The 26,364-nt window shown below is 38.4% G+C and overlaps 1 protein-coding gene across 2 annotated transcripts in view; it reads left to right on the forward strand.

The window, feature by feature from the left end:
• The window catches only part of NSMAF (neutral sphingomyelinase activation associated factor), a 56,546-nt gene that overhangs the window by 22,307 nt on the left and 7,875 nt on the right, over nucleotides 1-26,364 (forward strand). For both annotated transcript variants that reach the window (XM_016165655.2, XM_016165654.2), the window contains exons 6-24: nucleotides 1,647-1,697; nucleotides 4,234-4,305; nucleotides 4,619-4,666; nucleotides 4,773-4,825; nucleotides 9,801-9,930; nucleotides 11,574-11,645; nucleotides 13,079-13,187; nucleotides 15,283-15,459; nucleotides 16,557-16,636; nucleotides 17,139-17,229; nucleotides 17,336-17,399; nucleotides 18,343-18,394; nucleotides 18,729-18,849; nucleotides 19,239-19,370; nucleotides 20,134-20,176; nucleotides 20,484-20,647; nucleotides 22,112-22,220; nucleotides 23,454-23,512; nucleotides 26,051-26,118. In XM_016165655.2, the coding sequence (XP_016021141.1) occupies nucleotides 1,647-1,697; nucleotides 4,234-4,305; nucleotides 4,619-4,666; nucleotides 4,773-4,825; nucleotides 9,801-9,930; nucleotides 11,574-11,645; nucleotides 13,079-13,187; nucleotides 15,283-15,459; nucleotides 16,557-16,636; nucleotides 17,139-17,229; nucleotides 17,336-17,399; nucleotides 18,343-18,394; nucleotides 18,729-18,849; nucleotides 19,239-19,370; nucleotides 20,134-20,176; nucleotides 20,484-20,647; nucleotides 22,112-22,220; nucleotides 23,454-23,512; nucleotides 26,051-26,118 (1,695 nt within the window). The remainder of the gene's footprint in view (nucleotides 1-1,646; nucleotides 1,698-4,233; nucleotides 4,306-4,618; nucleotides 4,667-4,772; nucleotides 4,826-9,800; nucleotides 9,931-11,573; nucleotides 11,646-13,078; nucleotides 13,188-15,282; nucleotides 15,460-16,556; nucleotides 16,637-17,138; nucleotides 17,230-17,335; nucleotides 17,400-18,342; nucleotides 18,395-18,728; nucleotides 18,850-19,238; nucleotides 19,371-20,133; nucleotides 20,177-20,483; nucleotides 20,648-22,111; nucleotides 22,221-23,453; nucleotides 23,513-26,050; nucleotides 26,119-26,364) is intronic.

Consider the following 26,364-nt stretch of genomic DNA (forward strand, 5'->3'; position numbering starts at 1 on the left):
GTGGAAGGCGCAGTGAGGGCGAGTGTGCCTGGGGCCCGGGAGTAAAGGACGAGAGCTGGGTAGGGAGAGCTAGCAGAGACCGAGTCCCGGGGCGCACGGAGCCAGAGTAAAATGCAAAAGAGAAAAACCACTGGAGAGCTGGAGGAGAGGGGACACCAGTCTGATCTGTATGTATCTGTAAACCTCTTGGGAGTCTGGCAGAGAGTACGCTGTAAGGGGGCAAGAGTGGAACAAGGAGACCTTTCAGGGGTGTTCAGGAACCAGGATAATAGCAATGAAAGGTGAGAGGTGGTTGGTGTCTGTATATATGCCGAAGAAAAACCTGAAAGATGCAAGATACGAAGGAAAACCATCAGGAATGACTCCAGGTAGGTGTGTAATAGTGCCCTTTATTGCGATAAAGAAGCGATAAGTGTGACCTCTGAGAGGATAAGTCAGGCAGGCATGGAGAAGCATTCGTCTGCGCTTTACAAAAGCTGAAGCTAGAAAGATAAAGTGGGAGTTGACAGTTCCCAGGTACTTTTTAAGCCCGGGGCTGGAGGGTTTTCCGAGAGATGGAGCATGGACAGAGAGGTGTGAGGACTAAGGTGCTGCAGCTCTCTGTGACATTAGAGGTCGCGAAGAGAGCAGGTCCAAAGGAAGACAGAAGGAGCAGGTGGTGAGATCGGGGAGAACCAGGAGCAGGTGGCCGGGGAGCTGAGCGTGAAACTGCTTCAGAAAGAGCCATGGGCTCTGTCACGGGTTCTAAGAAACCGTCAAGGAGGCCCTGAGAATGGACTTCTGGATTTGGTGGCATGGAGATCTTGTGCATTTTTTATGGCCTTCTCAGGAGTGGTTTCAATAATGTGGTACCAATGAAAACCTGTCTGGGGCCCAAGAGAAAAATCAGCTCTTGCAAAAGCTTTGCCACAAAAAAGAACAGAGAAATGGCAAAGGAGGATGTAAGACCTTGCAGAGTTTTTGTTTATGGTTTGTTTCAAATGGGAGAAAGTGCAGTGTGTAATCATAGGAGCAGAGTTTTTGGATAGCTGATGGGTAAGGGGTGGGTTCATACTCTGTGCCCCAGTAGGGTGACTGGTCTTTGACGGCCCAGGCAGACGCTCCATCACATCAGGGGAGAAGGCAGGAATAAAGGTACAGGTGTGGGGAGCTTGTTGGCTCTGGCAGATGGTGTTGCTTGTTTGACATAGATACTAATACACAATGTAAGGACAGGTAACCTGGTGCATGGGAAAATGCTGAGTGCCCAGATCACCTCTAGGGAAGAGAAATTTCTTTGTTAGTGACTGTATTTCTTGTCACAGTGATTCGTTTCTCCCATACCTTAGAAAACCGGCCCTTAGATTAGCTCCTTCAGCTGTCTACTTGGTTACGTGGTACAAATGATGACATAAAGCATCATCTTAGATACTTTATCTAGTAATGGTTGCTACCTTGTTGCCTTGATGAATCCCTTTTTAATTTAATATTTTAACATCAGAACTTTAAATCCGTACTAATATTAATGCAATGCAAGTGCTTTTGGAAATAAAGATTATGTAACAATGTTTTAAATTCAATTCATAATTTCCTCGTATATAATAACTCATTAAGAAGTAAAATGAAAAATTTTGATTATTTTACAAGTATTGATTTGTCTTTCTCAGGTATATTTTATTAAGGAACACAACATTGTTGCACCATATAAAATAGAAAGAGTAAGTAAAGATTTTCAATTTATTCCCAGCAATTAACATAGTGATTTTGAGCAATAAGATTTTGTGATTCTGTTAACATCTTTAATCAAATCATAATAATGGGTATTTAAACACTTGTGACTTAGCAGTTATAACAAAATTGCCCATGGAAGCCACGGACTTTGTCCAAAAGATTTCAGTTTACTTTTTGATTAAAAAAAAAAAGTCTCTAATTGGGAAAAAAGGGCTTAAATTACTAGATTAAAAATTGAAATCATAATATGCATCATTTATGATTATTTACTGGATATTAGGATTTTTTTAATGTTTGAGAAATACTTATCAACTATAAAATACCCATATTTGAGAGCTCACTACAAATTTATGAATTCTCTTAATTGGGCAGGAGCCACAAGTTGACTTGTTCTCCAGAGTTTACAGTGTTTTCCAGGTTTTCCGGGATTTGTCAGATGAGCAGAGACATGACATTTAACCATTCTATGTTTTATTTAGTTCTTTATGCTTCAGCTGAATGTCTAGCAAAGGGATACCTCCTACCAAAAGAGAGTTTTTGCAGGACCTAGAGACAGGGCTAGTGCTCCTTATGATGGCGCCACTGTGAATTAGGAAAAGTCACCCGCTCTGGGCGGACGCAGTCCCACAGGCTGACTCTCAGTGCCAGTCACAGGCCAACCTGCAGTTTCTCAGCCATGGCTTGTGGAACACACAGAATAACTGCCAGATTTCTGTACAAGAAACACTTGCATGTGCTGGTTAGTCAGAAACTGTAAATACTGAGACTTAATTAGTCTCAAGTGGTGCTATTGGCACTCGGAGAAGGATAGTTCTTCATTGTGTGCGGCTGCCCCGTATGTTACAGCCCGTTCCCCCCCACTCAGTGCCCCTGCCACGCTGTTGTTGTGTAGCACCTCCACACATCGACAAAAGCCCCATGTGGTGCTCTCAGATTTTAAAAAAGTGAGGGATAGTGACATCAGTGATGACAAGAGCTGGCAGCTTAGGACACCCCAGACCCTCGTTCCTCTCCGAGACACCCATTCAGCAATACACAGACCAATTCCTTTTGTGAGAAATTCGGAAGCTGATTAAGATCCCATGCACCCCGGGTTACCATGAAATCTGCCTCATCGAAGCTGTAGGAAAATTTGTAGCATCCTTTTACCATAGTCCCTCCCTTAGCACAGTGCCGTGTGGTTGGAAGGAAACTCCCAGGTCGCAAGTTCTCCCTGGGGAGGGGAAGACCGTATGTCCAGCGTTCCAACATTTTGCGGCAGCTGCCTGGGGGAGTGGCTTCTAGTTTGCTTGTCTTGGAGCAAACTGACAGGACCTGGCATAGTGTAGATGCCTGGAGACCACTGAAAACGATAAAGAACTGGGCATTGCGCAGCTGCTCCAGAGGACCTGAGGTGTGGCCAACAGAGGCCAGCACAGCTCAGCAGAGTCTCCCCCAGGGCAAAGAGAAGAGTGGAGCACCCGACACGTAAAATTAACCATCACAATGTGTGTGCACCCAACCTCAGCGTACCTAAGTATGTGAAGCAAACGTTGACAGAACTGGAGGGAGAAATTGACAGCAACGATAATAGTAGGAGACTTCATGCCCCATTTTCAAGAATGGGTAGAACATCTAGACAGAAGATTAATTAATAAAAAAGGACTTAATACTATAGACCAGGGGTCCCCAAGGCCCAGGTCACAGATCAGTACTGGTCTGTGGCCTCTTAGGAACTGGGCAGCACAGCAGGAGGTGAGCGGTGGGTGAGCCAGAGAAGCTTCATCTGTATTTGCAGCCGCTCCCCAGCGCCAGCATCACCGCCTCAGCTCCGCCTCAGATCATCAGGCATTGGATTCTCATAGGAGCACTAATGCCTGGTGCCACAATGGTTGGGGACCGCTGCTTTAGACCAAGTGAACCTAACAGACACGTGGAAAACATTCTACTCAGCAGCAAAAGAATGAACATTCTCCTCTAGTACACATGGAACATTCTCCAGGATAGAACACACGTTAGGTACCAAAACGAGGCTTAATAAATATGAGAAGGCAAATTCACAAGTATGTGGAAATTAAACAACACTCTTGAACAACCAGTGGGTCAAAGGAGACATCTAAATGAAATTAAAAAAATATCTCAAGACAAACAAAAACACACCATACCAAAACTTACAGGATGCAGCAAAAGCAGTATTAAGAGGGAAGTTTATAGTGATAAACACCTATGTTAAAAAAAAGAAAGATCTCAAATTTTGAAACCTGACTATTATACCTCAAGGAACTAGAAAAAGAACAGTGCACTATGTCCAAAGTTAGTAGAAGGAGGGACACAATAAATCGTTTATCTCCCACGGACTCTGCTCCCCTGGAGCTCTCGTTCAGGGCGGGGTGAGGGGGTACACCTGGCAGACGCCCGCGGAATGCAGTGGGGATTTGCGAATGCTCCTCAAGTAATACGCTGTGACACGCTGCTTCTCTCTCTCTCCCTCTCTTTTTTTTTTTTTTTTTTTTTTTGGTGGTGGTGGTCGTTTCTCTTTTTTAGGGCAAAATGGAATACGTCTTTGAATTGGATGTTTCAGGGAAAGTGGAAGATGTTGTGGAGACGCTGCTCCAGGTAAGCCAGTGCCTACTCAGACACTTAGTGGGCAGAGAATTTGAGGCAAATGTAGGCAGAAGCTTTTCTTTCTTTTAATTTTCATATTTCTACATCTTACTGAAACCATAAGCTCCTTTGTAAATATGAAGCAGATTTACTCGATTATGTTGAATTTGAAAACTATTTATTAGGAAGAAGCCATAGACACATCAGAAGCGATCTTAACTGTTACTAGGTAACAGAATGATTGCTGTTTTTCATTGCTTCTAAGGAAATACCTTCATATCATCTGAGAGAAAAAATAAATTCATGTATATTTATAACATTGTAGCTTCACAGAGCATCCTGCCTTGACAAACTAGGGGACCAAACTGCCATGGTAAGAGTTTCTAAAGATTTTTGTCTTTATTTATGAATTAACTTATATTGATATTTTACTCATTAATACTTACATTCATACTTTTTAAATGGTTCTGTTTTAATAGATAACAGCCATTTTGCAGTCACGTTTGGCTAGAACATCATTTGACAAAAACAGGTAAGTTGTCAGTGTTTCTTATTTTGTTTCTTGATTATAAAAGCAGTGGGCATCATCTCTTTGCATTTGCAGCCTGTCCAAAACTGATGTCACCATCTGCCTCACCTTGCACCTGCTCCTCTTAGGGCATGGCCCCACCTCAGTTCAGGAGCAAGGTCGGGGCTTCCTCGGCTCTTCTCCATCCTGACATCGGTCAGAAAGGCCTGTTGACTGATGCTCCCTAAGAGTTTTGAGATCCGTCAGCTTCTGTCTTTTCAAACTCTTATTGTCTCAGTTCAGGCCACCATCACTGCCTGTTCATACCCATTTTAGCTTGTCTGCCTGATACCAGGCTTCCCTCTACAGTCCTCTCCCCGCCCCCCACCACCTCCGCCCATACCTACTGTACTGTTAAAATGTCTTCTTTCCAAAAAACTGACTTATTTATCTCACTTGTCTATTTAAATTCTTTAAGACTTTCCATCACCTTCAGGGTAAAATCTTAACCCAGGTGGCACACAGATCTCTTATGTTCTAGCTCCTATTCATTACTTCTAGTTGCCGATTGCTCTTGAATTCTGTGCTCCAGCTCATTGCATTACATGCAGTTCCTGAGTGTGCTGTGTGGTCTCTCACCTCTGAGCCTTTACACATGTCCCCTCCACTGAGAATACTCAACCTGCTTCTTTTACACCTGGCTAACTTCCTTATTGTTCTGATTTTAGCCTAGCCGTCAGTTGTTCTGGAAAGTCTTTCCTGACCCTTCAAGCTGCAATAGGTACCTTTCTGAGATTTCCAATAGGGACCAAGAGGCTACATTCTTACTGGTCTAATGTTGTTGTTTTTAATTGATTTTCTTGCTTTTCTAAGTATACACTGTATTTTCTGCAAATAATTGTACATTAATGTTACCTTGTTCTCTTCTATGTTTCTTGCCTATATTAAGTAGAGTTCCTCATATTAAGAATATTTGGGCTATTCATCTATACCTCCATCTGCAGTACCACTGCGTTAATAACTATGGCTTTATAATCTCTACTGATATCTGGTAGTACAGGACCCCACACCTTATTTTTCTTTTTCACTTATGTCTTCACTACTCTTGGCCTTATGGACCTCAATATAAATTTAGAATCAGCTTGTCAAGTTCCATAAAAGAAAACCTGCTGGAATTTTGATTGTAGTGAATCTCTTTTTATATAGGCCTTCTGTAATGTCTTCCTTATGATTTTCTTCATAAACATCTTTCTTCTCTTGTGCTAAATTTATTCCAAGTACTTCATATTTTTGATGGTGTTGTAAATGCTATCTTAAAAATTTCGTTTTCTGTTTATTGTTGATACATAGAATGCAATAGATTTTGTGTATTAATTTTGTTTTCCAGAACCCTGCTAAACTTTGTGATCAATTCCATTAACTTTATATGTAGATTCTTTAATATGTATAAAATCCTATGTATGATTTATTACAGTCTTTATTCACTAGATATTTTTATTTTAGGTTTTTGTATTTATAATCATTCTGAATTAAGAGAAAGTAGAAAGTATTGGTTGAATAGATACGTTTATAGATTGTTATGTGCTGGGCTTTTGCTAGAAGCTTATGTTTGTAAATAAGATTAGTTTGTAATATTTTGTTTTATTGCTATCTTTGTGAGATTTGGGACCCTTACACTACAGAACTTGCCAGTAAAGCCATCTAGCCAGTAATGTGTTTTTTGTTTATGTTTGCTTCTTTTTCTGTTTCACCTATATAGCATTAATTTTTTTTTCCATTTTGGATCGCAAGGGGAATAGTAGATTCCATTTTAGGAAAGAAAAGGAATAATAAGAATTTGCTTTTTTTGACCCACTTAGAATATATAGTTTTTCTAAGTAGTAATTTACATTTCAGTCCTGGGCTTTAGCATGACATTATTTAAAACACGATCTCACTATGAAAGTTTTAATTTATCCAGTCTTCAAAATGTTAGAAATGGAGGGAGAAATTTTTATAGTATAAAATGAGAGATCCAAGTATTTTATACTTCCTAAAGAAAGAAGGTAAACTTTTCCTTAAATAAGCTTTCATCATATTTCTGAGGAAATACGTTTTTATTGAATAAAAGACACTATATTTATTTTTCCCTACTACTCCTTATTCTGAAATTTTTCAAATCCTTACAAGGATTTGAAAAAATAATGTAATGAACACAGATACTCTGAGTCAACAGGTGTTAATTTGTTAACATTTTACCAAATTTCCCTTAGTCCTTGCATGCAGGTGCTCTTACTGGCTTGCTCCGTGCATATATATACATGTATATATTACACACACACACACACACACACACACACACACACACACATCCGTATATATGTATATGTGGTATATGTATAGATATATATATGTTTGTATTATATATATATAAAATATATGAATATAACTTTTTTCTGAACCATTTGAAATTACATTGCAAGACATCATGACCCTTCACCCATAACTACGTCAATGAATGTCTATTACAAGGGTATTCTCTGACGTTCCTCCATACTATTAGAATGTTCAAGTAGCAATGATTCTACAATGCCGTGTAATTTATAGTTCCATATACAAGTTTCCCCATTCGTACCCCAAAATGTACTCTCTTTAAAATAGTTTATTTTAGACTAATTTTAGATTTAAAGAAAAGATGTAAAGCTAGCACAGAGTTCTTTTACCCCTCACCCTATTTCCCCCATTATTATATGTTTAGTAGGACAATGCTGCCATCTTTTGTTGGATGTATTCTTAGATTTGTGATTTTTTTGGTGCTATTGAATTTTTATTTTTATTTTCCAATTATTTGTTGCTGGTATACAGAAATACAGTTTGTTTGTTTGTTTGTTTGTTTGTTTGTTTTTTAACACTTTGTATCCTATGACTTTTCCAGATTTACTTATTGGTCCAAATGGGTATGTTTGTTTTTTGTAGATTCCATAGAGTTTTCTGTATATAGAATTATTTAATCTGTGCATTGCAGTTTCACAGAAATCCTTATGGCTTTTATTTCAACTTCTTGCCACATCTCACTGTTTAATTAATAGATTTGGTGGGAGCAGACATCCTTGCCTTGTTCTTGAACTTATAGGAAAAGTATTCAGTGTTTCATCATTAAAGCTTTTTCATAGATGCCCTTTATCAGAATAAGGAAGTTCCTTTTTATTCCTGGTTTGCTAAGAATGCTTTCAAAAATAGGCTTCAAATTTTGTTAAATACTTCTTCTGTATTTATTAAGATGATCATTTTTTTTTCTGTTAATACTGTGAATTACATTGATTTTTTTAATGTTGTATTCATGAGATAAATCCAACTTTATCATGATGTGACTTTATTAATTTTTCTCTATTTTTCCATATTATATAAAATTGATTTCCACCGTTATGTTTGCCGTCCTTCGACTTACTTTGGGTTTAACTTGTTCTTTTTCTAGCTTCCTGCAAAGTTTAGATCACCGATTTTAGATCTTCTTTTGTAGTATAAGTAGTAAACTTAGCTATAACCACTGCTTCAGCTGCATCCCACAAATTTTGTTGTTATATTTTCATTATCATTCATGTAAAACTATTTCATGATTTCCTTTTTCATTCTTCTTTGGGTTACTGAGAAATATGTTTGACTTCCACAAATTTGGGGAATTTATTATTATTTTATTGTTATTGATCTTTACTTTGATACTATCTTGGTTCAAAGAATATATTCTACATGATTTCAGTCTTTAAATATTTGTTGAGATTTGTTTTATGGCTTAGCACCTGGTCTGTCTTGGTGAATGTTTCTTATGTCCTTGAAAGGAATATGTGCCCTGCAGCTGTAGAGTATAGTGTTCTATGAATGGTCCAGTTGGTGGAAGATTGTTCAGATCATCTATACTTTACTGATTTTTTTGTTACTTGTTCTATCAGTTACTGAGAGAAAGATGTTAAAATTGAGGTCTCTTTTTATATCCTAACTGGATGTAAAAGTATGCCTTTGTATACTTTTGTCTTGCTGCTTATAAAGGAGATTTATTTTTAGCCCAGTTATCTAAGTAATTGCCTTAAAATGTTGATTATTTAGTTATTTCTTTTCTAAATGTTTAATTAGTAGAGCAAAAAGACAATGGGCTTTTTTTTTTTCTTTTTTTTTTTTTTTTGACTAGATAATTTAGAAGGGGGTCCTGGAGAAATCATCTTTGATTCATTTTACTGTAGTAGCTCCACAAAAGAATATGCAGTTGACCCCCACACAGTCAAAAATCTGTGTATATCTTTTGACTTCCCCAAAACTTAACTATTAATAGCCGGCTATTGACTGGAAGCCATTCCAACATCATAAAGTCAATTAACACATATTTTGTATGTTCTATATATTATGTGCTATATTCTTACGCTAAAGTGAGCTGGAGAAAAGAAAATGCTATTAAGAAAACCATAAGGAAAATACTCTTACAGTACTGTATGTATTTATTGAAAAAAACTCTCATATAAGTGGACCCTCACAGTTTAAACCCATATTTTTCAAGGGCCAACTAATTGGACTTTGGAACTGACATTTAAGTAATTGTAATTATGTGCTCATAGCCTTATAAAGTGTGGTGTGAAGTACACTATTTATGTCAAAATGGTTTTTATGACTACAAAAGTAGGTCTTAATGACATATAAAATTATGTTAATGTAAGAATAGCTTCAAGGTCAGTGTATTTTAGGAGGAGGAATAAGAGTTCAGCTAAAGGATAATTTGGTAACATTTACTTGTCTGTCTTCCCTTCTGTAATACCAACCTCATCGGTTTTTTAAAAATCGAGTTTTCCTTATACTATTTAAAAACTGTCAGTTTTATTTAAGCAACCAATTTATATTACCATTTATCTTGTATTAAATCGGTTTTAGACAAATTTTATACAAAGTCACTTTGTAGCTTTCTTAAAGTTAAACCTAGAAAGTAGATCAACTTCTGATTTTTTTTCTTTACTTTTGCTAAAAATTATATTCTCAGATTTCAGAGTGTTTCTGAAGAGCTACACATGGAATGCCAAGCTGAAATGGTGACACCTCTGGTGACAAATCCTGGACACGTGTGCATCACTGACACGAACCTGTATTTTCAGCCTCTCAATGGGTACCCGGTGAGTGAGACCACATGACCAGATGGAAAGCTCCCTTAGCACTGCAGCATTCGCCTTATGTTCTCTTCCCTGTAAACCCGACTTCACCATTACACTGTTCTCACATTTCGGTGGGGGTCAGATTTACCTTCCGTACCCCTTCCGGCATGCGTGTATTTACCAAGCTCTCTGCGTAATCCTCTGTAATCTGAGTTTGAGCTCTTCCGCTCTGTTCTCAGTCATTTTGGGGTTACTCGCTCTCAGTGTTTTGAAAAGAAACCCTACCCCTCCTGATTTTAGTAAAGGGTCATTGGAGTTTATAAACCTTTTTGCTTGGAGGCACAGTGATGTATATGAAGAGTAAGAAGAAACGGATGTTTTCTGTAATCTGCTATATACGCACCAATATTGGTATTTCTTGTTTTTCCTTCGTCACAACCAAATCAATAGATCTGACTCGTCCCTGTAGAAGCAGTGTCAAGTTGTCTGTCCTGGCCATCCGGCGATGTGCGCAGAGGCTGTAATGAGGCCGCTCCAGCGCTCCTGCTGTGAGGGTGGAAGCCGTCTGCTCCCTCACAATGGCTTTAGGCTTACTAGGTCAGAAAGTAAAGAGAAACTCAGATTTCTACAGTAAAACTCGTAAACATTTGTCGTTTTATCTAGATCTGGCCCCTTTTTGGAGTGGTTCATTAAAAGAAGAGAAATCCCAGTACACTCTGACACTGCCGCTGGGCCACTTGGCAGGGCAGTGTAGAGAACCGGCATGCTTTCTGCTGTCGAAGGCTGTATTCTGGAAGTTCTCCAGGCTGGTCAGTCATTCTGTGTCACGGAAACACCTAATACCTTTCTGGATAAAAGACAGTGCTATAATAATTCTGTCCACCAGGTGGTAGGGCACACTGGCTGAGCTCTCCAATAGACACAGTACAGGTTGCTGATGGTTATTGTCCTAGTGGTGTAATGAATTGTCTCGGCCACTACTGTTAGTATTGCTTGGGGTCAAAACCTTTTGGAAAAATATCTGAGTATATGCCACAGTCTCAGGATCCATTTATCCCTCCCACTCATGAGAAGGAAGGTGAACTTATCACCTTTTAGCCAATCTCAGTGCCTTTTCTAGCCTGTTTTCTCTCTTAGTAGCATTTTAAGGCTCTAGAAAAGCAAGAAAATTGCCCTCCTTACAAAGAAAGAAAAAGCTCAGAGGCCCTGCTTTCTACTGTAGTTGTTTATGAGCCTTGATACACTATAGTTTTTAAGGAGATAAAAGACATGATTCTAAAAAAAGATGAATCTGCACTAAGCAAATCATTGCTCTCTAAAAAGATAGCAGAATTCATGAGAGGTTATCTACACCAATCCTTTAATATTCAGGATCACTCAGTAGCCTTGCAATAATTGGAAAGATAGATGAGGGCATTACCATATTTTTGGTGCCTCATGGAGGTAGGAGGACTTGTCCAAGGTCATAAAGCATGTGAAAAAGGGCAGACCAGAATGTAAAACCAGATATGCCTTGTTCTAAGATCTCCCTTTTCACCTGTTCATTCACTTGTAACATGTTGAGAAGACAAGATTTGGTCATTTTCCTCCCTTTCTGATACTAAAGGACAACTTCTAATTGTGTCAGAATGTTGACATTTGAGATTATCTTTTTACTTTTAAAGAAACCTGTGGTCCAGATAACACTCCAAGATGTCCGCCGCATCTATAAAAGGAGGCACGGCCTCATGCCTTTGGTGAGTTCAAGTGGAATGTCCATTCTGGGTGGGTGATTGCCATACCTTCAGTTTGGCCAGTGGTTTAGTAACTTATAAACAGTCAGGGCATGTCTGAAAAGTGCATACAAGGCAAAGGACTCAGTCTTGCTGATCTTTCTTTTGGATGAGCTAGAAATTCATAAAGGAATAAGTCCTTTCTCTGTGTGAGAGGGCCATTGCAAAAATATTTTGTCTCTAAGAGCAGGAGAGCTCGAGGGCGCTTCCTCGAGTTTCTCGCTCCTGCATTCTCACGTTTCTGGATTTATGCAGGGGAAACGTATGCAGAACCAACCCAGTGCTACTTGCCACCTCCTATTCATAGCAGCCAGGTCCTAAAGTAAAATCCGGAAGCTAGTACAAAATTCACTCTTCAGTGGAACTGGAGTGTCTTCACAGTTTACATGTTATTTCGACCTTTGGGCTTGGTAAGAGAGAAAAATGAACAAAATAACCAATGAAATCATATAGGCAGTTCTTCCCACCATTCCCCTGAATGAGAGTACGTCCATACTTATGTTCATCTTACATGCTTACCTTAGAAACCAATCCCCACATAAGGATTGATTCCAAGATGTTTTAATTTGACATCAATATAAATTCATTTGTTTTCCTTTGAAGATTAACCAATAACTAACCTGCTGGCATTACAAAAAGTGTTGTGGAATTTTAAGCATCTCATTTTTGTTTTATATTTGTGAGATTCACCTGTTTTCCTGCTTGTTTTACTTAAAAGGCTACTCTACATTTCCAGTGCTAATATAGGATTATGGAAACAGATACTATAAAAATCTCCTTCTTTGGGTATAGAGTCAGATAAAGGGAAGAAATTAACATTGTCTTCTGTGTAATAGGCAATTTATATACAATACTTTGTTTATGATGATAATCCCTGTGAGGTAGATGATATCCAATTTTATAAGGAAATTGAAATTCTAACAGTTAATTTCCTCTGTTCCTTAACTGGTAAATGATGAAAGCCTGTATTTGAACCAAGGACAACTCTGCTTTCATCATTTCTTTGTCTATTCCTGTCCTTTCTCAGCCTTACGAACACAACATTCACAAACCTCATAGTTTCCTCAAGAATAACTGCAAGTTGTTAGTTGAACAGGTTATTCTATTATCAGTCTGTTAGGTTGATGTATAAAAGAAAGCTAAACGTTTGTATTTAAAGAAGATATGTTAAGAAAACAGATCAGCCAATTTTGAATTTCAAAATACTAAATTCACTAAAGTTACTCTCGATAAAAATATTCAACACCAAAAAGGTATTTTGAAAAGTTTAGAGATACTTGTCTTCTTCTCAGGAAATTTATCAAATTTAAAAGTAAAAGGCCTTTGTAATTGTGTAACATATTGTAATTGCAAGATGAATAAAATGTCATTTTATTCTTGTCTTTCTGAATTTATAGGGCTTGGAGGTGTTTTGTACAGAAGATGATCTGTGTTCTGACATCTACCTAAAGTTCTATGACCCTCAAGATAGAGACGAACTCTATTATTATATTGCCACGTATCTAGGTTTGGTGCTCACCTTCATTGTATATGTTCATATGAAGGTAGTTCAACTCCTGAGTAACTGGGATAGACGATAAGAGAAAGAAAATGCTATCTCTGTGTTATTCTTGTTAGTTTAATCAGTTATTCAGTTATCAATTTGAATGGCTGACTTAAATTATTCATGTTTACAAAGTCGCCAGATGACTAGAATTGCCTCTCTATGGTTCTACTTATTTCTTTTCGTTAGTAACTGTAGTTGGCAAATTGCCCTCAACCCATTGGCTATAACCCAGTCATGTGACCCTAATCTAGCACCAGAGAAGCTGAGGGAAAAAATAATTAAGGGAAATTTAATGAATTTTGGTAAGAGTTCACTCCAATTGTGTTTTAAAAATTCTTGATAAAGAGTTTTTTTTGTATTTTAACAACACCTGATTTGAATAAATCCTAAAGAATCCACCTAGTTATTTTTATGTCCAGTCATGTCTTATGGAAACCAAGACTCAGTTTCTCAATGTGAGACAGTGAGTTATCTAGTCACATGTTTGCGATCATTAATTGTGGTCTTAATCATGAGCAGGAAAACAATACAGAAGGAGCACATGAACCTTCTAGGCTCAGTTTAGTACTGTGGGACTCAGTTTGCTTTTAATTAATATTTCCTCAATCTTTCATGGGAAATGTGAATCTTCCTCCTTTTATCAGAAAGAACACCTATATTTTTATTTTCGAGCATAAACATATTGTTTGGCCGAATTAAATTATTCTTGTTTACCCAGGTGCCAGATAACTAGAATTGGGATAACTAAAAATAGATATTGGGATTTTGTTAATACCATCTCCATTTTGTTTAATAGCCTGGTGTACAGTAAAACCATTTATGAGGTACATTGTGAAGTACTTCCTTAGGAATGAAATTGTCCTTCAAGGAGGAATAATTTATTTTCAATAAGGAGCATATTTTATTTTACAGAAGGTTTAGAGTTTATGTTTTTTCTGCTCACATTAAGCTATTCAGTTTCACTTAATGCATAAGTATAGCTTTGGTACAGGTTTACTGTTATCTCCCGCCTCCTGATTTAACTTACTTATTTTTCTGACTATAATAAGATTACAACAGAAATAAAACTTTCATGGTGAATCTTAAAATCTCAAGTCAAAAATCTTGCCATGACCTAAGAAGTCTTATCTTCTATAAAGCTCTCCATTCTCTCTGAGCTTATTTCTAAAGTTGTTCAGATTTTGTCTGAGGTGTTCTGAGAATGGAAAATGAGGATAAGTGTTTTGATTTTTAAAGCCCTTTCGTATCCCTGATTAGAGAAGAAACTTGGTAAAAGTAAATAGGAATAAATATTGAATCAACAAATGAGTGAGATAAGTTGCTCGATACAGCCAATATAAAATAGAAAACAGAATTTTCTGAACAAAATAGAACAGTTGACTCATACTTTCAGAAAGGAAAGTTATCATTGGCGCCATGTAACCTGTGATTCCATTTTTCCAGAGGTATTTCTGAATGTCACCTTTCTGGTTCTTCTAGTTTGAGAAATCATATCTTCATGCCAAATACCTTTTTTCTCTTTAAACAGTTTCTTTATTCCTCACATGCATAAATAATACACTCATTGACAATTTAGTAGTAGTGCTCCTAGGAAACTAAAAGGTTGTTTTATTTTGAGTTCATAAAAACATGGAGGAAATAAGCTTTTACAAATGGTCATGGTCTCTAAAATGCATTAAAACTCAGGTACTTTTGGAAAAATTCTTTGTTATATATTATCAATTATATATAATATTGTAAATATATATTATCTCGTAATATTTATATATTTGCTCCATACCTCTACATTTGTCCTATACTATATATTTAATGTATATGATGTGTTTCTAAAGATATTTAATAATTTTCCCTCTTGGATCTTTGAGATATTCATATTTAATGGAACACTTATTTAGTAAAAACAAACCGTAGCCTCTTTTTGTTTTTCCGAAAATATATTTTTCAAAAATGCATAGAAGGGTCCACATTTAAAGCATCTGGCTTTTACATGCCAAGTAAAACTTAACCAACATTTGCCAAGTTCAGTGGTGACCTCGAAGGCCCTGTCCTCCTCAGAGCACCATGTCGCAGAGCGCACTGCTGAGAGCTACACGCTGCAGTGGCAGCGTGGGCACCTTTCCAACTACCAGTACCTCCTGCACCTCAACAACCTGGCCGACCGCAGCTGCAACGACCTCTCCCAATACCCGGTGTTCCCGTGGGTGATCAGCGATTACTGCAGTTCAGAACTGGGTAGGTAAATGCCACGAAGCTCGGTTTATAAAGGAGAGAATAAATTGTGTCATTGAGTCATGATGTGGTATTTGAATAGATTAGAACCCATTTTGATTTTATTACTAAAGATTGTCAGTTTTCATTTCAAGATACTAGATGAGTGCTATATAAATTATATGTGTTTTATATGTTTTCTCCACCGTCTCTTAATTTTATTAATCCTGAAAGAAAGTACTCACGCACTTCTTGAATGGCATGCCTAGAAAATATGAATGTGATTTTAAGCCAGTATTATCATTATTACCTATACGTAACACGTTTTGAAATACTTCAGTTTTCCACTTTGAAAATTATTTCAGATTATCATATTATATTTAAATTCATGTAAAAACGTGATTACCAAAGTAATAACTATTCATTATAGAACATTTAGAAAGTACTGAAATATTCAAAAGGGAACTAAAAATCATCAATAATAACATTACTGAGAGGTAGCCTTTAAAATTTTTTTTTTCAATTATATTTGAGAGAGATAGGCATTTTAATTTTGTGGTATATGTTCTTCAAATTATTTTAATAAAAATTGTGATCATATTATAATTTTATTTTGTAATGTTTTAAAATTACATACTGTGAACAATAAATTCCTTTAGACAGTTCACTTACTGGGCCCTTATATTTGAAAGAGTGAGCTTTTCTAGGAATATGAGTTTATTTCTCTGATAATATTCATGTCCCTAGTTCTCAAATCATGTATTATCACAGAATTATATTCACTGGAATTAAAATTTATAAAGCAAATCTCAGTTTAAAATTTTAGTTTTGTTATTTTACTTGGAATATAGTTTTTTATCAGTAGGTCTTTTTCAGAAAAATTCAGGGCATTTTCTAATTAGGGATACTACTCTTGAGTGGCTGTTGCTAACTTAAAACTCAGAAGTTCTCACTTCACAGCTATGAAAATAACTCTCAGAAATACAATTCTAATGAATTTGTCTAAAAAACTTTTGTGGAAATAAATGTGTGTTTATGAATCAGTTCAGAGGGATACTGGATAAGCTTGCTTCTTTATTTATTTTGATTAATTAATTTTTAAAACGTATTTATTTATATAGATTTGTCAAATCCTGGAACCTTCCGAGATCTTAGTAAGCCAATCGGGGCCCTAAATAAGGAACGGCTGGAGAGACTACTGGTACGTGGACGGAGGGGTTCTGGGTTAATAAGGACTTAATGTCCTGTGTCTTTAGAGCGACCGAAACCCGTTTCTCTAAACCTTCGGGGAGATATATCCGAAGTGATCATGGTTCTTCTCATTCCCCTTCTCTGCCCGCTGCCTTCCCCCATGAATTTTGGCCACTCACCATTTGTATTTTTTGCCTACAATTCAGGAAGTAGGAGGCTGACCTGAGTACAAGTTTACTAGCCATTTTCATGAAGGCGCTCTCTGGGAAATAGCACAAGAGACACATAAAATCCATTCTGAATATTCAGTCCAGCGCCAAGACAACCAAAATACTTGTCACAGCAATGCTGTGTCTGTGCACAGATTTTCCTCCTTTTTATCTTTCATTTTCCTATTCGACAGAGATTTTAAGAAATATAATGTACCCATGGCAGGATTTTTAGTATTACTCCTCGAGTCACTTATTATTCTCATAGCCAACATTTAGTAGTATTTCTTTCCCATGTTGTAGACGCGCTACCAGGAGATGCCGGAGCCCAGGTTCATGTACGGCAGTCACTACTCCTCCCCCGGCTACGTGCTGTTCTACCTTGTGAGGATCGGTGAGGCTCCCCCCGCCCCGCCCCACCCCCCCAATTCAAGGTTATTGCGCGAGGAGTCTCCAGGGGTTCTGTGCTTTCACGTAACTCTGATGATTTCCCCTTGTAGCTCCAGAGTACATGCTGTGCCTTCAAAATGGAAGATTTGATAATGCGGACAGAATGTTCAACAGGTCTGACATAAATGCCTTACCCATTTTTTAAACTTTCTAAAAATATATGTAATACGTTCGTTTCAAAAAACTAGGTATAATCAAAATGTAAAGATATGTAAAAAATTACTAATTGTTATATCCCTTTTAGGCTTTTTCCTTCTGTGTGTGTGTGTGTGTGTGTAATTGTGAGAACATACTTTAAAAACAGTTATTTCCCTGCCTTTTGTAGCTTCATATTAAATCTTGAATTTTTTTCCCATATTATTAAATGTTCTTCAAAACAGTGTCATTTTAAAATTTATTGTATTATATCCTAACCTATGTCATAATATATTTTTTAACTGTTTTAATCATTTATTGTTGGGCATTTAGACTGTTTTCAGCATTTCATTATTCTAAATAATTCTGCTATGAATTGAATACGATTCCCTGTGAGTGTGTAAATAACTTTTTTAATTGTAAAAGTAGTATTTTCTTGCCAAAAAAAAAAAATCAGAAAATGTAAAGAAGAAACTAGAGTTCACTTGGCACCCCACCACACTGATAATATTGTAAATCTTTTAGTCGCTGTCTTTTCAATCTTTTTCTAAGCTCTGTGTATGTTTATTTATAATTCTTTTTGAAATGAGCCTTTAAAATAGTTGTGTTATTTTTCCAGTGTTTAAGCACCTGCCTCCATTGGCCCTTCAGTGAGGCAGTCTGTGGGTGAAAGCTCACGGCAGGGGCTCGGAGATGTCCCATCTGGGGCCATATTCTGACTCCACGCTCGGTCCCGTGAGAGCCTAGAGAATTTTTTCTCATTTGTACAAGGGGGATACAGATGGAAATCAAGAATTCCGAGTTAATGAGAAAAATGAGTTACTATAGGTAAAGTGTAGACCACCTCTGTCCAGAGAAAGCATGACAGTGGCCGTTTCCATGCCCTAGAGTTAAAAGCAGTTGAATTTGTTTGATTTTTTAGCATCGCGGAAACTTGGAAAAACTGTTTGGATGGCGCAACAGATTTCAAAGAGGTAAGCAGTTCAGGAAGCTGATGTACAACAATGCCAAGTCACTATATTGTGCACCTGAAACTGATATAACCAATATAAGCGTGTACGCCAATTATACTTAAATAAAAATACAAATTTACCAGAGGGTAGAGGAGAGGGGTAGGTAGATGGGGGAAGAGAAAAAAAAGAAATAAATATTAACTCATTTCTTCAATTAAAAAAATAAATGAAAACCTGGCTAAACTAATATATATCAATTTTTAAAAAGCTCATGATTCACTGGGTTTGTGGTTTCTAACTGCTTCAAAAATGTTTATTGCCGTGCTTTTTATTTTTCTGTCCCTGAAACTTTTAGTTGATTCCCGAATTCTATGGTGACGATGTCAGCTTTCTAGTCAACAGTCTGAAGCTGGATTTGGGAAAGAGACAAGGAGGGCAGATGGTTGATGATGTAGAACTTCCCCCCTGGGCATGGAGTGAGTACCACTTTGAAAGTAATGCATAATAGAAGTTCTTAACCTAGTAGTGGAATTTCGGTATTATTAACCATTTAATTGTATAGATTTAAAAACAGCATAATTCTCTATCCAAATGAGGCAATATCACTCGTATTTCAAATCTGAAATGTTCAATGAACCTGTGATGTAAAAACATTGATATGTGCTTGAGAAACCTAAATGTTATAAAAAGTATTTTTGCCACTTTCTCCCCCACAAAATTTATATTTTATATGATGGAGGCAACCTCGTTAAGAAATATGTACCTCTCGCCTATCCAAGAAACTTTATCTACATGTGGATAGACAAAAGAAATGAGAGAAAATAAAATGGAGATTGTGATGTTTTGATCGAGTCTAATCTAACAGGTCCCGAGGACTTTCTACAGAAGAGCAAAGATGCGTTGGAAAGTAATTATGTGTCAGAGCACCTTCACGAGTGGATTGATTTAATATTTGGCTACAAGCAAAAAGGAAGCGAGGCTGTTGGGGCCCATAATGGTAGGTAATGGTCATTGAAAGTTCATTTAGCGTTGGACGAAAACAAAACAACCCCCCACCACCACCAGAAAAAAAAATGAGGGCAGAACAGTCAAATTTATTTCTTCACCAGAAGAATCTTATATCAGCAAACAGGGCCTACTAGCCCAGTGACTCTGGATTAAACACTGGGTAACAGAGGAGGAAGTACTTTTACCTAAAGAACATGAACTTCACCCTGACGCCAGGAGGTCTTTCTCTAAAGTCTTGTGATTTCAGCATGTACTCTGTATTCCATTCAGTAATTTCAATTAAAACTCAATCAAGACATGATGGAACGGCTACCTCAGTTGTAAAGGGCCCCAGAGTTTCTAATTGATCAGAAAGAAACCAACACTGGTACACCTCCTCGTCAGCTTCAGTTCTTACTTGCCTGTGGTTTTCTCAGCACTGATGACAAGGAAGTGGAGCTGGGAGTTCAGGCGGGACTTCTCATGTGCAGAGGGCAGAGTGACTCATGCTTCCCCTCAGGGGAGAATGATGCTGACTGAGAAATGCACTGAGATAACAGGTCCTTTAACCTGCCAATTAGATTTCTGCTTAGTAAAGATAATAATTCAAATTGCTATTTACTTAAGTTGTATATGATAAGTCTGTTTTGCAATGTGAAAATTAATTTATTTGAATAAAAGTTTAAAGTAGATATTGAGTTTTAAAATTCTGAGCAGAGCGTATGATAACTGAACAGTACATCTTCCAATAGCGTTTTATGTCTCTCTTTCAGTATTCCATCCCCTGACCTATGAAGGCGGTGTAGACTTGAACAGGTACTTATGTCTATAAGGAGTTTCTACTTGAGTTACAAAATAGCTCTTTAACTAAATGATTAATGGAGTCATTTGATAATATGAAAGTGTGGAAACTTTACAATGAATTTTCTTGCTTTCACCATTATGAGTTACTGAGCCTCAGAAAATTATCAGAAAATCTATGATGAGGTTTAGACCATTCCGGCACATAGTTGCTATTAGCATTTGAAGGTACTCTCTCTCCTGTTGGCCTGTATTATCTGAAGTGTGTACTTTCAGGGAACTTGAGCTTAGTGGTTCACATTGTTTGTGTTCTGTCCTAAAGCATCGAGGATCCTGATGAGAAAGTAGCCATGCTGACCCAAATCCTGGAATTTGGCCAGACACCGAAACAGCTCTTTGTGACACCACATCCTCAAAGGATTACCCCAAAGTTTAAAAGTTTGTCCCAAACCTCCAGCTATAATGCTTCCATAGCAGATTCTCCAGGTAAATTTTTGAAAGAGAGTAAGTGTGAGCTCCTTTTGTTTCTGTTTTGCTTAAGTTAAGATGTTTCTGACGATTCTGAAGATCAGGAGATGAGACATGAACTGTCGTGCTGCTTAGCGATGATCACTTTACCCGCTTACTGTGGTGCTGCGGAAAAAAAATAATAACCACAGTCTATTTTTGTTGTTGTTTTGCTTGTTTTTAATATTGCCTTTAAAGGAAATCAAACTTCTCTTATTTTCTGGTGATTTGAGACTTGGCAGTACTTTCTTGTGACGATGACAGTTCTCTTTTCTGTGCTTTTCCAAGCTGGCGTTTGAGTCTTAACTCTTTCCTTTTTCACATTGCTGTCCTGGCCATGGCTGCTTTGTCGCTATCCGCCCCACTGTTTCCTACTCTTCCCAGAAATGACTTCCTCTGTCCCTAATTCTCCTCTTCCATCCCCACATACAGATCTTGAATTCAGGGTGCTCTCTTCGATTGTATTTTCTTTTTCGATCATTTGACAAACATTTATAGAATATCTGTTCTATGCTAGGCTCACGCTAGGTGCTAAGTGAACTTGACCCTGTTCTCACGTCTAGTGTTTGGAGGGGGAGGAAAGTACCTGCACTTTCACCCAGTTATTCATGTTTTATGTTTCATATAAGACACCCCAAACCTGCAGGCTCCCAGGAGTGTGACACCATATGGAACTTTAGGGCCAAAATCACTTGATTTCTTATTATGTCTAAATTTATCTGTTCCGGGCACATTCAGTCTTAGGTACACACAGCTAGCTGGGTATGCTCTCAAGCATGGAGAAATAGCTCAGTAGAGTCAGGTGACCCAGGGCTGGCTGGGGGTAGTTTTCTAAGAGATAACCCCACAGGATTAAATCATAAAGACCATTGGATTATCTTGTGATGCTTCTTAAACCCGTGCTCAGCCTAGTTACCAGACCCATACCACTGTCTCGTGATTATTTTAAAAGGGGTAATTGTTCCAGCCCTTCTAGAAGCAGAAGTGAAGGGATCACTTAGCTAGGCCTGTCTCCGAGCTCTTGCAGTAATTGCTTTCATCTCTGCTTTCTCCCCCTCACAACTAAAACAGAACCGCAGCGTTCTTAGGGACCGATCAGATGTTTGCAAAGATTGCTGACAAGGAAATGGTCATTCAGTCTTGTGTTTCCTGATGTTCTCAAGTTACGGGCCAAGTGAAAACTTTGCAAGTGTTGACAAAACTGTAAAAACACTCTAGTGTTCAAAGATACTTTTTAATCTTTCTCCAAATAATTTGTCATATTGTTTAGATTGTGTGCCTTATTATTTTTCCTTGACTAATAAGGAGCCTATCTATCTATCTATCAAGTGTATTTTGGTGGGATATTTTGTATTTTTGATTATTTGATTTTAATAGAAAATATTGTGACTCTAATGCTTGTTGTCTAATTTTGTTGACTCACTTAGTAACAATTTAATGTAGTCTCTCCAGGTGAAGAGTCTTTCGAAGACCTGACTGAAGAAAGCAAAACACTGGCCTGGAATAACATCGCCAAACTACAGTTGCATGAGCAGTATAAAATTCACAAAGAGTAAGAATGTCTCTGTCCGTCTTCACAGAAGTTGGGGTCTTGGGGTGAAACCGTTTTAAGCTGAGTCAAGGGGGAAGGTCTCTTTCAATGTCATCTTGATTATTTTTTATCCCCCCAAAAAGTCTATAGTGATCACCCCCATGAAGTCTATGTGGCAAGAGAGAGTTAGCACAAAACGGATTTGTATCGGCCCACCATGCTGTCGTTTCTGTAGTTGGTTTCTGTACATGGGGTCTGTAGACAGCAGGTAGCTTTGTGCCTCTCACGCTGAGACGCACAGCTCTCCAAGTCTTCAGTGATGTAAAGCCACAGGATAAACATAGTATGTTCTTCCTGAGTGTTGAATTTACAGATATTGTAGGGGAAATACGTCTTTTTAAAAAATGATAAGAAATACATGTGTGTGTGTAGGAAGAGAGGACATTGTAAAATCCACAGGAATTTTAAATATAATGCCTATACCACTGAGAAGCTGGGCTTGCTGTCGAACCGGAGTGGGGTGGGGGGGGGGGGGCGGCGTTGAGCGTCCCTGTTTTCTGCCAAGAAGGATATTTGTGTACTTGGGCAGAACGGCTTGAGAAGCACTGACGTCACCTGATCCGCCGTGTTACAGATAAGACAAGGCTTGTCCTGCCCATGACCGTGGGCGTCTTGTGAAGGGAACGTGCTGTTTTGCTTTAGATCGGTGGTTAAAGGCAGACCTCAGCCTCCTGAGAAGAATGCATAGTTCCTCCTTACTCATTACAGCAATGGCTGTTCCTTCTCACTGTCTCAAAACGGCTCATGGAAAGGGGCCTGTAATTCAAGGCACTGACCATGTGAACGAACCTTGAACAGGACATGCTAGGACCAGCCAGTGGTGTCCTCACTGCACAGGTGCTAGGTACATTCTGTTCAGTGACGAGGCCAATGAGGTGATTGTAAAGAAGAGTTTCAATAATTCGGGTGATGGTCAAATATGGCAGAATTGAAGGAGAAGCATTTGTAGTTCTCCAGTTGTCAGAAATGTTAAGCTTTGCATATGGCAGCTTGGGAAGCTAAGGGTGGGACTGTTTCCTAGCCACGGCTATCACCAAACGGAAGTAGCGATGATTTGGTGATGGTCAGATCCAGCAGACGAGCTGTGAATCAAGAAAAATACAGAAACTCGGTAAAATTAAATCAAAAACTTGAAGGAGACGGGTGTCCTATCACGTGATGGGTAGCGATTGATGAAACTTTGTCTTTGAACAGGGCAGTTACTGGCATAGCAGTCTCTTGCAATGGGTCCTCAGTCTTTACGACCTCCCAAGGTATGTTTTCTTGCCCGAAGAGTGGCTTACCGAGAATCGGAAAGTGTCCAAGTTCCTGAACTTGGTCCAGGGCTGTGCTTCGTGTGCCCTCTCCGCATAGGATACATTTCGAGCAATGAGTTTGTGATGTATTATTACAGTTTTGTTTAGTTTGTCATGAAAAAATACCTTTCTGTTGCTGAGAATGTTTCCCAGAATTTAAGGGATGGGACAGCAGGAGCTCACTTTCCATCTACCTGCTTGCGGGGAGCCTTTCCCACCTCAAGGGGGTGTTTGCCCTGAGATGCACCCCCAGCCACGCCCCCATCACACAGAAACCCAGCAGCTGCTGTCAGAGCTACAGCGCGGGCGAGTGCGTTAGCACGTGGAAATGCAGATTTGCTGTGAAGCTTTGCCACTCAGTATATATTCAGGCTGTTTCTTGTCGGATTTAGCTTGCAGTCTCATTCCAACATTGTTAATGTGCTTATACATTGTCAAAATTATGAAAAACCCTGCAGTGGCTGGTTGATACGACTTATTACTATAGTTTAATGACACGTTAAAATTTTACTATGTTGATCTTAAAAAGGGACTAAGCATAAAGCATCTCTTGCTGTACTTAGCATGGCTTTCCCTGGCAGTCTGCTCGCCCTGCCCCTGGTATGGGCGATGTGTGGTGGCCGGCGCTCTGGGAGGTGTGGAGACGAAACGGCTACTATGTTAGGATCGGTAAAACCTGTCCTGTTTAGGCTTTAAAATAACCAGTTCTACCCCCAAATTAGTAGCTGACTGTTTTTGAGTCTACTTGCTCTTTTGTCTGTATCATAGAAAATTATATTTTTCATCCATTAAGTTAAGAAATGGTGCTATCGAACTAAGCCCTTCGGGGTGAACCAGCCGCTCCTCTCAGATTCTGTAATCCTGGTTTCTTATCTGTAGCATGTCATTTCTCTCTCCTTGAAACACAATCTAGGATTTCATAAAACAGAATTTTCCGCGAGGCATAGAAAATGATTCTACTGTAGACTAAGGGAGGTCAGTCAACACGCAGGATGCACCCCGGCCCCCTCTGGGGCCGCTGAGGCGACGCTCCGGTGGCAGGGGGCAGTCGCCTTTCGCCAGGGCTCCTCCCTGCCGCATCCTCCAGCGTGGGCGCACGGCGCGGTGCTGCTTTTAAGCAAAGCTCGCGTCTTAGCTGCATCTGTCGGACATGGCTTGTCGAATCCTTCAGTTTGTTGTACTTGTTTGACCTTCTGAACCAGAGTTTTAGGAGCATCAAGGCTGTAAGCCTCTGAGGCGTATTGAGCTTTATGTTGCTTCCTTGCGAATTTGCCAAATAAAGGAAAGAGAGATGTTTTTTTTTTTAAGTCGCTTTATTTTTTGTTTGTTTCTTCTCATTCTTAATCATGCATATTGCTGATTTACATATGTATCCTAATTATCACCCCAAAGTTACGTGTCTTTCTCGGACATGCAGTGTGTGGTGTGTTTAAATATGTGGGCATGACAGGAATGTCCCCATCACCTGTGAGACTAGCTCTTCCAGCCATCTGTGACGCGATTACATCTGGTAGGGCAGGGAGCTTCATCTTTATATACCAGGCTGGCTTATGGTTTTCTGTAGGATGCGCCAAATTAATAGGCTTAAGTAGACTTCGTGATGAATACTCAGAATTGCCTCTAGAAAGGTTTGTTTTTTTTTTTTTTTTTTTTTTTTTATAATTAAAAGTAAGTTTGGGAAGAATATCAGAGTAAATTATGCCACTCGGGGAAAAGTTCGGGCGATATTGTATTCATTCTTCTGTTTTTGTTTTCAAGCTAATGCTGGACAATGTTTTACTCAGACTTATGTTTATGAAGTTTTAGGTCTTCTGTGTGTTGCTGTTGTAAAAATTAGGTTGAAATACTAAATTTTACTATATAAAAGAAATTATTTAAATCTTATTCCGACCTTTTATCTATCATGTTGTATATTCACAAATTAGGAAATGTTACATATGTCAAATATGGGATATTTGGAGCACATAGTGATTTGTGAGTCGTGGTTTTCAAGAGTTTTTGGTACACTTCTAAAACTTCTGTTAGGGAAGTTAAAAGCTTGGACATCTTAATCCCTACTTTATTATTTTTTGGAAAGTTAGTGATTCTCTTTCATAAATGCTAATTTAGCACAAGGTTCACACCACAATTGGTCTATCGGTTAAAAAAAGAAACAAGTTATACTGCCACAGTCTTTTCTTTCTTTCATATTAAAATGGCTGTTTTCCTCCTCTTTTAACTTCAGCTTCTGTCAGCCACTGGACTTAAGTCTGTGTTCAGTCATGCTGAAGGTCAGCCTAATTATGTGCTGTGTCTGTGCCAGGTTTTCACTGGTGTCCTTGTCCCGGGGCCACAGATCACAGAATCAGTGTAGGATGAGGCCTTCGGTCACCACGCCCTGCGTACCACCCAGTGTAGACCAGGAGTGCTCTGCCTGGGGCGGAGGGGCAGCGTTCTTGCTCACCTGCAAGAGCCAGGAAGTCATTCTTACGGCCTTCTTTCTCATTATTAAATTAGATTCCACCTTGAAGATGTTTTCTAAAGAATCCAAGATGCTACAAAGAAGTATATCATTTTCAAATATGGTGAGTTCATTTTAATTTCAAATCACTATTATGCACTTTGTTTTATACACACACAGATAATGACATTTTGTTTCTATCAAAACAATTGGGTTTATTCCTGTGTGGTATCTACAGAATGGCTTAATTAAAAAACTTGAATTCTCCTTAATAAACCCTCCCTCTGTCGAAACTGTTGGACTAAATGTGCATGTACTACTGAAATAACGTATGCATGTCTGACTCATGAGAAACCTAAAACTAGAAAAC

The sequence above is a fragment of the Rousettus aegyptiacus genome, unplaced genomic scaffold (assembly GCF_014176215.1).
Source record: "Rousettus aegyptiacus isolate mRouAeg1 unplaced genomic scaffold, mRouAeg1.p scaffold_m13_p_15, whole genome shotgun sequence".
NCBI lineage: Eukaryota > Metazoa > Chordata > Mammalia > Chiroptera > Pteropodidae > Rousettus > Rousettus aegyptiacus.